We start from the raw sequence: 13,425 nt of genomic DNA, 5'->3' as shown, positions 1-13,425 counted from the left end.
GCTCTCCAGAGGAGGGTAAGCTGCTTTGAGTTCATTCTGCTTTATTTTCAGGAAATACCTGGAGATTTTTGAGGAAATGGGCGGAGGGGGTGGGTGTTGCCTTCTTCTGACACACTTCTGGTGATGTCAGGGTGTGTGGCAAATGCTAATAAGATATGCTAATGAGTTCCTGCAGTTCTTTTTCTAGGAGATGATGATGATAAATAATAATGTGCTTATATACTGCCTATCTAGATAGATAAGTACCCCATTCAGAGCAAAATCACTGTTATTTTTATCACTGCAATATCACAGGGGCTGAGAGTAGTGGCTTACCCAAGGCCACCTGCTGAGCTTATGGCAGTAGAGGGAGTCAAACCAGCACAGTGCTGATTCAAAGCCCAGCCAGGTAACCACTATGCTACAAACTAAATTTCACCTTCAGTAAAATCACAAGCCATAAACTAGAATCTGCATGAAAGTAGATCAGCCCATTAGTCCACAATGGCAGAGCAAGGACAAAGATGAGAGAAATATTTTAGCCAAGCCATGGTTTAGGGTAGATTTCCAATGATTAGGTATAAGAAACCTTAAGGCTAAGGTTGCAGGGCATTTGAGGGCACTGGCCTGTTTCTGCTCCTAGATTAACATTTGCCTTACAATAGTGTTGTGTATTGGGTTGAGTTAAGCCAAGCAAGACCTCTAATGTAATTACTGTATTGAATGTTGTGCACTGTTAGCTTCAGGTTATGTCAAGGTTCCTAATGCCGCCCTGTACTCTCATTGGTTACATTCCATAGGCAGCAGCCAATCGGTCCTGAGGAATAAAGACCAATCATTGGCCTGCTTATATTATACATTGTATATAGTTCATGCAAATGATGATATTATAAAGTACATGTTCCTATTGGTTACTGGTTATTCTTGGGGCGGGGTTTCTGTGTATATAGTTAGGGATTCTGTTCAGCTTATGTGTCATCTAGTGAGTAGTGTCTGCTGTCATCTGTTCTGGTTTGCAATAAAGAACCTTGTTTTAACTGAAATCACTCTGGGCTGCAATTATTCTGAGCTCCAGGCTCAGTACACAACAAATAGTTGGTTTATTAGTTGCTATGAACATTGCAAATGTACATGATATTTTGCATAAATAAAAAAAGGATATCTATCTTACAACAACTTACAATTCAATGGCTCGAGATACATTTTGTGCTGAGGACTGGAACCCAAACACGTCCTTTAAAGTTGTGGGAGGCCTCATCTTAGATCAATTGGGTAATGCTCCCCCCTCCCCCATATTCTTGATTTACAGAAAAAGATAATGAGTAGCGGCTCAAAATTACTGCAGTGTGAATTGCAACTGAACAATTATATCTTTCAGCTCCTTGGAGGAACAGTGGGATAAACAGCCCTGATAAATAGCATGATGGGTTTTTAGAAGATATAATAGGTAACAGATAAAAGATCAGTAGAATTTTTATAGCCTCTTATCGTGAAATCTGCATTCTAGCATGCACAACTCATTCATGCTGTCAATACAGGCTGAACAAAAGTTCAGAAATAGTAAAGATCTAACTGCTGTCTCCCTCGCCCCCCTACAGATCGAGTTCAGTGCTGACCAGATTGAAGGCAAGTAATGGTTATTTTTTTTACCACATTTTCATTGCATGGTATTTATACATGTATTACTTACCTCCATTGCCCTAAAAAGAAGTCATACCCCCCTTTTAATTATTGTGTCTGTTTCCTAGAAAAGAAAAGCACTTAAGTTAAGAAGAAAATGGAAACATGTAGATAACTGATGACTCTTACCAAGGCATTTCCCCATTCACATAATTGTGTTCCTTTTAACTTAATTCCTGTTTGCAGTTCCTATTCAGCTCTTCACCATTAGCAACAGACTGTCTCTGTCATATCATTATATTCAATTCTGAACTGGGCCAAAGGGTGTGAATCAAAAACTCCACAAAATGCTGCCAGGGACAGACGGGGTATTCTTCTACAAGCTTTTAAAATGCATTTGGGGTTAGAAAAACCTACAAATCCTAGAAGCATGTCTGCTTCTTTAAGAAAAGTGTGCTAGTAACATCTCATGAAAGTACACTGTGAGATGGCTCTGCCGAACATTACCAAGGATTCCAAGCCTCAGTTAGTGAGAGCTTTGAGGAGGGATGAAAGAAACAAACTAAAAAGGAAAATGACAGTAAGGTGGGAAGATAAAGCTGGAGAGGGAAGGAATAGAAAAAGGATAAAGGTTAAAAATGATGATGGGGGAGCAGGAAAAAGGTAAGGAGAGGGAGGGAGGCAGAGGCTGCCAATGTGAGAAGGTAGGTCGGTAAGTAGAGGCGGTGGGAGAGAAGGAAAGGCCAGTCTTCATGCGCAAAGTACTGTCCTTTTAGCCTGTTTCCAGTTTGTTAAAGGTTCAAATGGTCTGGAGCAGGCTGAAAGATTGCTTTCTCCTGTGCGATTCTGTCTGGCAGCAGAGATCAACAATGCAAGTTCTTTTCCAGGTTCCCCCACTTCTGTCATTTGTGCCCCATTTATGGATGTTTTGCTTGGCCTCATCTTGTAGGTGTCCTAAATAGTGTTTCAGGTGTTTATAATATTTTATCATGATTGTAAGCAGGCTTCCTTGTCTATTAAACAAAAAGGCAGTTTGTGGGTTTAAAAACACAGATAAAATAGAATATTTTAAATGTGCCACTATACAGATGCAGTTAGCTACCCAGTTTGAAATTTCATCGCATCCTCATATGAATATTTATGGACACTTTTGGAATGTTTAATAAAGAGAATCCCTTTCCCAAGCTCTGTTGTGAACAAATGTGCATGCATGTGAAGCTTCCCCCTTTATGCACTAGTGTTGTGGTAGTTCTGCATAAACACAGGCTCCTGCTCACTTGGGAGCTCTATATGAACACTGTTATAATATTGACTATTCCTTAGTGGTCCAGAGAGTATCAGTCAGTGACTTGGGAAGACCCAGGTTCAAATCTTTGCTCAGCCAAGTATTTCACTGGGCATCCTTGGGCCAGTCACTGTTTCTCCGATTAACCTGCTTCATAGGGTTGTTGTGAGGACAGTATGCAGGAGGGGAGAAGCATGTCCATTGCTCTGATCTCATTGGTGGGATGGCAGGATAAAAATGCAACAGATAGCTAAAGAATTTCTTTTCACTTACAGATGTGGTTACATAAATTGCAAGGTTCTCTTGAATAACAATAGCCTTGACTTGGACAGCCCAGGAGAACCTGATCTCAGAAGCTAAGCAGGGTCAGCCTTGGTTAGTAATTGGATGGGAGACCGCCAGTGAAGATCAGGGTTGCAGAGCCAGGCAATGGCAAACCACCTGTGTTAGCCTCTTGCCATAAAACTCTGCCAGGGGTCACCATAAGTCAACTATGACTTGAAGGCAGGGTTTCATTTTTCTTTAATAACAATAGTAATAATGTAAGCCACATCTTATGTAGTAAATAAGGATGTGCAAAAATTAGAAAAATAGCCCTGAAGAGACAGGATGTATTTGCATTTCCCCCATAGGCTTGTTTAAATCCGTCTCTGTTTTTCTGTTCCACATTATCAGTATTCAGTCACGCACCAGAGGTTCTCAAAAGGTTCGTTGCTTCTTCTTCTTGACATTGTGCAAAGAGCTAACGGCCATGCCTCCTCCTTCTGCACAGAGTTCAGGGAGGCCTTCGTGCTGTTCTCCCCACCTGGAGAGATGAAGATCACATACAGCCAATGTGGGGATGTGATGCGAGTCCTAGGGCAGAATCCAACCAATGCTGAGGTCCTGAGGGTGCTGGGGAAACCAAAGCCAGAAGGCAAGTTGTGCTAAACGTGATGGACTGGGCCCTTATTGCTGACCCAGGTGGTGGCAGTGATTCTGGGTCCTAGGCAAAAGGTCAGGATAGGCCCCAGAATCACAGCCACCCCCAACTACCCCCCCCTCCTGGGGCCATGCAGGCACTCGCTCTTGCCCAGTGTAAGGTGGGTGGGAGCCTTCGCCAGAAGCTGGATGCCTGAGCCGCAGGAGCAGGTGCAAGTGTCTGTCATTGCAAGTGGGCAGCCCAAGCCTGCTCTTTCCTTCTTTTCCCTGCTGTGTCCAAAGGGCGGAGCTGTGGGCGGTCAGCCTCCCTCCCCCAGCATGGGGGTCCAGGGCGGCTGCCTTTGTTGGCTAAGGCCACAGCTGATGCAGGCATTCCTTCGTACCGCTTAAATCTAAGATCTGTGAGCCCACTGAATTCTCTGGGAGCCCATAATGCTTCAGCTAGGCAGGCATAGGCCTGATCTGTCACTTTGATGGAAAAACTCAAGGAGCCCCAGGCAGAGCCAAATGCACTCATGGGTACACGTTTGTGTGTGTATTTCTGTATTACAGGACTTGCCCAATGTGATAGGTCAATGAGCCCCAATGTGTACAGAAGGCACCATGATGGCTGCTGATTTCTTTTTCCTGGTGCCCATTTGCCTCTTTCCTGGAGGTTTTTTGCCTTCCTCTGGGCATAAAGCATGGGTCACTAGGGGAGATAAAGGGGGAAATAGCTGTGAATTTCCTGCATTGTGCAGAGGGTTGGAATAGATGACTCTTGGGGTCCCTTCCAGCTCTGTTTCAATACTGGCTTTCTTCCCTTCATCAGAGCAGGTAAAACCGTGTGCTTCAGACTATTCCATGGGGCATCCATCTCCTTTGGGTCTGTATGGATCAGCCATTAAGAGCTGCACCCAGCATAAGAGAATGCATGGCTTGCAAACATTGTGTAAATTGCGCCCCCCCCCCCATGGGAGCCATTTTGTGATTGGACCTGCCTCCCGTGGTTTGCCATTTTGTGGTAATGTTTGCTACTAGGGTTGCCAGCCCTTAGCAGGCAGCCTCCAAGAGACTGGAGGAAGGGGTGGCGATTCACCAAAACAGTGTCCTGCAATGCCATTGTCATTTCCATCTGCATAAGCAGAAGTGATTGTGTCACAGGACACTCTAGAATTTTCCTCTATGGCTTTTACCATAGAGTTTGGAGGAATGCTACATCTTATGATGTGGTGACATCACTTCTTGGTTATGCAACTGGAAATAATTCTGCAGAATCATGAGATGCCATTCTGGCTTCCCCATTCCCCTCCCCCTCCACTGATGACTAGAGTGAGGGCAGGCAACAGAGAGCAGGGTAAGAATTCCCCAACTTTTAGCAGGCACTTACCCACACTACCAGCTACCCTTTCTCAAAAGTCCCAGTACTTACAGGCTCAACAATGTTGGAGATTCCTGTAATAGCAGGGTGTAATCAAACAGCAAGATTTTATCGAGGCTGTTGGCATACTACTCACCTTTGATATAAGAGTGATAAATATAAAATAGTGATAGTGATGACTAGAGGATTCTAGTGAAGATAAATGAATGGATTAAGTGCCTAAAGCATCATGTATCTGTGTCCTGAGATCCATCGCAAAAATCTGTGTATACTCCTACAGGTAAAGAGTGCCACGTGTGTACAAAGTTCCTGTACACGCTCTGCCAAGCTAGTACTGCAGAACCTGTCTCCACATGTGAACTGCACTCACTAGATCATTGGGCCTAAATGTACCAGAAAAGTGCTTCATAATGTAATCCGTATCATGCTGCCCTATGACAGCTACATTGCTGGAATCAATCACATTGCCATTTTCTTCTTCTCATTTTCAGAAATGAAGACAAAGATGATGGATTTTGAGACCTTCCTCCCAATGCTGCAGCACATTGCGCAATCCAAGGACCAGGAGACTTTTGAGGATGTTGTGGAAGTGCTGCGTGCCTTTGACAAGAAAGGAAATGGCACCATCAAGGGGGCTGAACTGCGCTACATGCTTTCTACTGTAGGTAGGACAAGGAAGCAAACATAGCCATGTATGAGAGGGCAATATGTTACTTTCTCCAAGGTCACCTTTTCCAGAATACAGTTCAAAATATTTCAAAAGGGCACCAATTTGGAATTGTGATTGAGCTGGGATTTAGAATAAATATTTCTTCAAATCCATCTCTGCTTTGAAGTTCATTTGGTGATGTTGGGCCAATCATATCTCAGGGCTATTCAATTGCTACAAAGTTCTTGTGGATTTTCAGTCAGACGTGGTCTGGAAGTTGCATGCTCGAATTTGCAGATGATAGTGAGGTCTGTCTTGCACTTCCAGCAGATTCCAGGGAGGCTGTGGAAACAGTGAACAGGTGCCTGGAAGCAGTTTTAGGATGGTTGCGGGCTAACAAGTAGAAACTTATTCCTGACAAAATTGAGGTGCTGCTGGTGGGGGAAGGCCTGATCCAGGAACGGAGCTGTCTCCTATTCTTGATGGGGTTGCTGTCCTCCTATAGGGGCAGGTTTGTAGCTTGTGGGTTCTGCCGGACCCAGGAATCCTCTTGGGTAAAGGGGTGGCAGTGGTGGCTGGGGTGTCTTTTACTAGCTTTGGCTGGTGAGGCAGCAACAGCCCCTCATGAGCAGAAAACATCTTGCTACTGTGTTGCATGCCCTGGTAATATCTAAATTAGACTGCTGCAATGTGCTCTACGTGGGTCTGCCCTCAAAGACTGTCCAGAATGTTGTTAGCCTTTCCTTCCTTAGGATTTGGGTGGGTTGTGGTTTCCTCCAAACCAAACTGGAGTTTATGCGACTTGTAAAGAGGCCCTTAATTCCCAGGCGTGTGCAAGCCCAATTTGGATTGGGACTGTGGTTCAAGGAGAGGGGGGTTGAAGCCAGCCACTGTTTCTCGACTGGAGCTGCTGAACTGATGAGCTAGTATTGCTCATCGAATAACAGCTCCTCAGGGCTGTTGGAGGTCAGGAAAATGGTACGGGGGGGGCAGTGTACGCTCCCCCTGGTGTATTGTAGTCCCAATCTGAATAGTGCATATGCTGCTTCCTAGCACAGAACTCTCAGCACGTGTTTGATTGCAAGCCTTTGTGGCTCCCACATGGAGGGCATGAGGACTCAATAATGTGTGAATCAGCCCTTAGCTTCACCTACCTCATGGGCTTATTGTGAGGATAAAGTGGCCAAAGAAGAACAAAGACACTGCCTTTGAAGGGAGGGTGAGATAAAATTGCAATACATGGATAGAAGAAAGTTTGATACTGTAAGGTGTGCTGGGGTGTGTCCTACTAAAATGTACCAGTCAGATATATTTCACGTCTCAGTTCCTTTCTTTTTTCGCTAAACCGTAAGCATTTCTCAAACCTTTTGTGCTGGGGCAGGGGGGGCGGGGCGGGTGGAGTTCAAACTTGCACTATCTTTTGAGGCCATTTAACCCAATGCAATGGCAAACCACCCCGTACAAAAGTCTGCCAATAAAATGCCGTGATGCGATGTCCCCCCATGGGTCAGTAATGACTCGGTGCTTGCACAGGGGACTACCTTTACCTTTCCTAACCCAATACCAGTGATTGGCTGTGCAGATCCTTACAATGGGTGCCCACGTTGGCATTAGATGAAGAGAGCAAGGTCTTTCCATCCCTACCCCCTAAAACCACCCGCAGGAAACAGAGGAGCAAAGCCACCCCTTTTCCTGCTCCCCAAATGACACTGAGATGACAGGCAATGCTTCCCATGCACTTGTCCATTGTGGAACTGTGAGGGTTTTCTGTTGGGGGAGAGGCACAGTCTAGCCAGGTCTTGGCTGATGGGAGAGGAAGGCTCCCTCTGCCTCAGGATCCCATACACCCTCAAATACACTTTCCCTGGGCACCCCCTTGGTCTGGTCAGCAGACATGGTCCAGTAGTGCTGTGTTCAGAATTTAATTCCCAAGCACATGGGTACCTGGTTCAGACTGGGACTAGAGTATGTAAACCCTTTCCCCAGGGGCCATTTTCCTAACCTGAAACAGCCCCAATAAGTTATTGCCTCATTGGGGAAACTTGTGTAAACTGATGGCCTAGGGTTGCCAGCCTCCAGGTAGTGGCTGGAGATCTCCCAGAATTACAACTGGTCTCCAGGCCACAGACATCAGTTCACCTGGAGAAAATGGCTACATTGGGGAGTGGACTCTATGGAATTATGCCATGCCAAGGTCTTTCCCTCCCCAAACCCCACTTTCTCCAGGTTTCCTCCGGGGCTTGTTCATTTCCAGGCAGGTAGATAGTTGGGAGAGGGAGATGTTGGTGGATATTTGTTACAATATAGTTAGTTTTTATTTTATTAGCCCCTCCCTGCAGCTCCAGAGAAAAGTGAGGTAAAATAACTTTTAAAAATGTATATGCTTCCTCTCCAGGTAGCCGAGGAATGCCACTTAGGGATTCCCTAAACCACCTTTGGTGCCACCTGGTGGAGAAAACCTCTCCGCTACAGAAGGTTTAAAGGACGCACTGTCCATTCAAGTTTGGGTTCTCCTTCCTGTTCCAGGAAAAGTAGTGAATTGAGTGTGCTCCCCTCGCCTATTTAGGTGTCTGCTCTGGGTTGGTTATCCACCTACTGGTCTCAATTTACAACCCACTTTCATTCTTCAAAAAAAAGGCCATGCCAAGCTCCAGTGATATAAATTGGTATCAAATTGCAACCAGCTGACTTAGGGCAATCCTATAGTGTTTTCTAGATAAGAGATGACCAGAGGTGGTTTGCCTGCTTGTGCAGTGTGACCCTATACTTTCTTGGTGGTCTATCTAAATAATAACCAGGGCCAACCCTGCTTAGCAGCCAAGATCTAATAAGATCAGGCTAGCCTGGACCATTCAGATCAGAACTGCCAAGGAAGAGTGGGCATTATATCCCCTGGTGTTCCAGGATATCATTGAATGCAATTACTTTCACTTTAATGGGTAGGGGGCGCTTTCTGTCTTAGAAGGTCTCACCTACTAGAAGGTGTCACCCCTCCAATCTAATTCATGGTGTCCTTCCACACACCCCTGATGCTACAGCAATTCTTGCATGGGGGAAAACACTCCTGTTTTTCTGATAGCCTGACAGCATGAAATCCATTTGCTCCTGACAGTCTTCAGCATCCAGAAATCTGATGGATGCCATTCACTTGTACACATGGAACCAGCTGTGCAGGTAACAGGCTGCAGCCAGCAACACTGGGGCTCCACAGCAGTCCCCATATGCACCTACCTCAGGCACCTTTTGTTTGTTTTTAAAGTCCACCTTTCTTACTGAGACTCCAGGTGGATTACATAATGGAAGTCAGTACAACTAATAAGATGAGGAGACATCTAATTAGGTCTAAAATTGCAGAAACCTGAAACAAAGCAAAGTAACAAATGTGACACATTAAACAATGTGTCTGCTCCATATGTGACCATTTTCAAGAGGTTCCGGAACTGCAGAAGAAAAGCAAGATAAAAACAGCAAGAGCAAGATAAAAGATGTACAGCAATGGATAAATATGTGTGGGTTGTAAAGACAAGAGTCTGGTTCCCTCTATTGAAATAGCATTGCTCAGCCTACCAGACCATACAAGAACTTCTGCTGCTCCTAGAAAATGTCTGAGTCAGGAGGATGCTGACGTGCCGCATGCTGGACAGAGCAAGGTCCATTCAGAGCTTAGTCTGAGCTTTGAAGAGCAAAGCTGGCCATCTAAAGTGTAATGTATAGCTTTTGTTCCTAGGGGAGAAGATGACAGAAAGTGAGCTTGAGGAGCTAATGGCAGGGCAGGAAGACGCCAATGGCTGTATCAACTATGCAGGTAACAGAAATCTCTTCTCGCCACATATGTTCGCATAGCTCAAGAAGTCTGTTCGTTTGTGTCCCAGAACACACAGGACTGCCCCAACTAGACATCTTGTGGAGTGGCGTGAGAACTGAGCTCCATTTGAAATCCCGTGGAAATCATTGTCTGCATTCTCCTTACAATCTTCTCCTAAAAATCTGATTTTCTGCTATATTTAGGGCCAAGCAGACTTCCCCTCACTCATGCCTCTCAATAGCCAGTGTCTGCAAGTGTCTAGAATATATATGGCTTGGTTTAGTAGTTCAAAATTTCTGAAGCTGTGGCTCATTTTGCAGACTACTTTTGTTCTTGGTTGTCATGGTGTGCTGCAGCATGGATCGCATGAGATGGTCTCTGAGGGGGCTTGAGGATGAGTGCTCTCCTTGGCTTGCAGAGGGTGATGTGGTGACTGATTGTGAAGACCCCATTTTAAAATCCCCCTCTTTCTGCCCTCAGCTTTTATCAAGAAGATCATGTCTGATTAAAATGGGAATCCTCAGCGTGAGTCTCTTTTTGCCTTTTCTTGTTTAGATTTCTGAAACAGCAGTATCAGTGTTTGTATAAATTGCAAACAATGCATGCAGCTACTAAAAAGAAGAAAACAAGGCTGTGTGTTCTATGCTAGAAGTGTAATACATATTTTATGCGTTGCTGGTAATATGGCATAGCAGAGATGCCATTGGCGGTGGAAAGGGCCATCAAACTGCAGCCATCTTATGTGACCCCATAGGCTTTTCAAGGCAAGAGACACACAGAAGTGTTTTGCCATGGCCTACCACATCGTAGCAACTTTGGACTTCCTTGGTGGGTTCATAACCCAAGTACAAACCAGCGGCTAACTCTGCTCAGCTTCTGAGATCCAATGAGATTGGGCTAGTCTGGGTTACCGAGGTCAGGGCAGAGATGACATTATAGGAAAAAAAGTTATCCATGGAAGTTTCTGATATTTTTGGTAGTTTATCCAGAAGGGCTAGTAAGTGTCCTTTTTGGAACCTGAAAGAAACTATAAGAATTTTCTTTGAAGCTAAAACTTCTTGTGGACTAGCCTGCTTTGCCAGATGCGCAAACCCCTTGTTTATTTTTGCTGCAATAGATTAACACAGTGGATACCCTGGAATTATTTCCCTAGAAGGGTTAGTTGGAAAAGAAAAATCAGAATTTATGCTATGTATTCTACCACTGGTGAATGTAGAAACATCAATGAGATGGGAGATGCTAGCAATTTTAAACAAAATAGAAGTTACGTTGGGTACCTGTGAGAACTCATGGGGCAGGGAAATCCCATTGGATTTCTGGCTTCTCCCCTCTTGCTTCACAGCCCTGGATCCACATACTTTAGAGAGTGCCTCTCCCCATATGAGCCTCAGGGCTGTCTTTATGTTCTGTGCAGGGCTTTTTTTCTGAGAAAAGAGGTGCTGGAACTCGGTGCGCTGCCCTCAGAGAAAATGGTCACATGGGTGGTGGCCCCGCCCCCTGATCTCCAGACGGAGGAGAGTTTAGATTGCCCTCCGCGCCGCGCGGAGGGCAATCTAAACTCCCCTCTGTCTGGAGATCAGGGGGCGGGGCCACCACCCATGTGACATAAGAACATAAGCAAAGCCATGTTGGATCAGGCCAGTGGCCCATCCAGTCCAACATTCTGTCACACACAGTGGCTAGAAATCCAGTGCCATCTAAAGGACTGTCAGTGAGGCCAGGACACCAGAAGCCCTCCCACTGCCTTCCTTCCAGCACCAAGACAACAGAGCACCACCTCCCCACAAAGAGAATACCATCTATCTCCTGTGGCTAATAGCCACTGATGGACCTCTGCTCCATATGTGACCATTTTCAAGAGGTTCCGGAACTCCGTTCCCCTGTGTTCCTGCTGAAAAAAAAGCCCTGGTTCTGTGACATAAGGACATCTACAAGAAAGAACGGGGTCTTATTATTCTGAGGTTCTGGATGTCCTGCTCTAATGAGATTTGCTGTTTTCTGCTGCTGTAAATTTTGCTGTTATAGGTTATTTGTATTTTAGCTGCATTTGATTGCTTTGATTAGTGTTGGAAGCTGCCTGGAGCTCTGGAGAGGCAGGAGGCAAGTGTTTAGAATTGCTGGCTATGTTATGACCAGCTTGAGTTTGATTATAGACCTTAAAAACGTCAGGCTATCAACCAGTTCATGACTGCATTGCACTAAAATTGTCATCTCCTTTTCTTCCAGGTACTTCCAGGTATCCGTTCTCCTACTCTTTAACATCAGCAGAAGATGCTCTTGTCAAAGAAATCTATGTAAACTATGCTGGAGCATTGTCTGTAGATAAAAGAACGCATGCTTCTGCACCAGTTTTAAATGTTAATTTATTTTTGTTTCCTTTTTTGCCTTCTGAAACAATCGATCCACTTAAATTAAAACATATACATGCACACACAGACTATGGTCTCTGTTTCGCTTTTGTACAGTTGACAGATGCTCCATTTCTTAACGACTATCTCAGTTCTTTAGGCATCACCCATTATTCCTGAATATCACCTGGAACATAGCAGAGGACCCTTACTTCGAATAGCAAGCCCAAAACAAAAGATACAAGTTCTATTTTAATGTTAGAACGATACATCTTACGAAATGAGTTCTAGCTCGTAAAAGCTTATGCTTTAATCAATACGTTAGTCTTTAATGTGGCAGAAGGCTACTTTTGGGGGTTGGCCAGTAGGGGTATCATGCTGGTGGATTATATTTCAGTATATAGGAAGTGGATTTTTATTCTTGGTGGTATAACAACTATCTCCAAACTGCACCTCCAGCCTGATCTGCTGGATGGTTTCTCCCAAGGGGCGGGTGGTCTTACGCTCACACAGCAGGTTTTATAAAAAGCCTCCCCCCCCCCCGCTCTGCTGACATCAGTCACCCTCCCTTTCATCAGAATCACCCATCACAGCTGGAGAGGGGTGCTATAAATAGGCCTTTAATCTTGGTGAATCCTCCCAGGACAATGGCCAGTGCCTGCTTGTTGCCTTTTAAAGTGATGCCACACTTTCTTCTCTAGCTCCTAAGCTAGGAGTATGGCTGGGGGTGGGGGTAAAGAGAAGTAAAAATAGCTCCCCCTTCCAAGGAAAACCTAGGGTGCCATTCTGCTGCCTGAGATTAAGAAAGCACTTCATACCAAAGATGGTGTGGATGGTGGTGGCAGCTTCAATGCCGTCTGACACAGAGGTGGAGAAAAAGAGCCTAGAAAGTTAGAATAGTTTGCTCTGGCTTTTCATGGCGTGGTGCCATCATTCATGTGCTGTGTGTCATTCAAGCTTTGATACTGCTATGGGACAGTATACTATCAGAAATGTCTGCTTCTTCTGAGTTCTTCACCAACAGAGAGAACTTTCCAACGGTTATGTTTTCCTCCAGTGTTATAAATATCAACCTACTTAGCAGGATTTCATTGGGACAGCTTTTTAAAAAGTTCACCAACACCCTTCTCCTCCTCCACGTTCCTGGGTGCAGTAATTTATAAATAGGGTCTGTGCTCATAAATGGTGCAATTTTAAAAAAGTAACATATCAAACTCAGAAATGAGAGGTTGCCACAGCTCAGTTATTACAAGAACAGTAAATCCATCTTTTTGCCTGCAGAATGAAAAGACTATTTTTTGCCTTCCAATACACAGCACAAATTTGTGGAGCACAGTTCAGGTAACTCATAGGCTCTGTCAGTCCCTGGCATGTAGATCCCGCAAGCCCATCCACAGTGAACACACATTGGTTCCATCAGAAGTAGCTTTATTAGAGTCTGTGCAGGTCAGGGCCGAA

General features: G+C 44.9%; 1 protein-coding gene across 1 annotated transcript; it reads left to right on the top strand.

Annotated features, from left to right (window-relative positions):
* Positions 1-1,487: 1,487 nt before the first annotated feature.
* On the top strand, positions 1,488-11,909 carry LOC129339093 (myosin light chain 4-like). The gene is made up of 6 exons (XM_054993696.1): positions 1,488-1,605; positions 3,657-3,800; positions 5,657-5,830; positions 9,542-9,619; positions 10,100-10,144; positions 11,846-11,909. Exons 1-5 carry the CDS (start codon positions 1,488-1,490, stop codon positions 10,126-10,128), a joined length of 543 nt encoding a protein of 180 aa, XP_054849671.1. The 3' UTR covers positions 10,129-10,144; positions 11,846-11,909.
* Positions 11,910-13,425: the final 1,516 nt, after the last annotated feature.

This window comes from Eublepharis macularius, chromosome 12, assembly GCF_028583425.1.
Source record: "Eublepharis macularius isolate TG4126 chromosome 12, MPM_Emac_v1.0, whole genome shotgun sequence".
Classification (NCBI taxonomy): domain Eukaryota; kingdom Metazoa; phylum Chordata; class Lepidosauria; order Squamata; family Eublepharidae; genus Eublepharis; species Eublepharis macularius.
The sequence above is the reverse complement of the archived record's forward strand: the minus strand, read 5'-3'. Positions and strand labels throughout refer to the sequence as shown.

What these genes read in the sequence shown, in the direction of transcription:
- LOC129339093 (XM_054993696.1), top strand. Translation starts at nt 1,488, where the DNA reads ATGCACAACTCATTCATGCTGTCAATACAGGCTGAACAAAAGTTCAGA. An exon ending in GGGGAAACCAAAGCCAGAAG is followed by an intron (nt 3,801 to 5,656) that starts GCAAGTTGTGCT and finishes TCTCATTTTCAG; the next exon opens with AAATGAAGACAAAGATGATG. An exon ending in TGGCTGTATCAACTATGCAG is followed by an intron (nt 9,620 to 10,099) that starts GTAACAGAAATC and finishes TTCTGCCCTCAG; the next exon opens with CTTTTATCAAGAAGATCATG.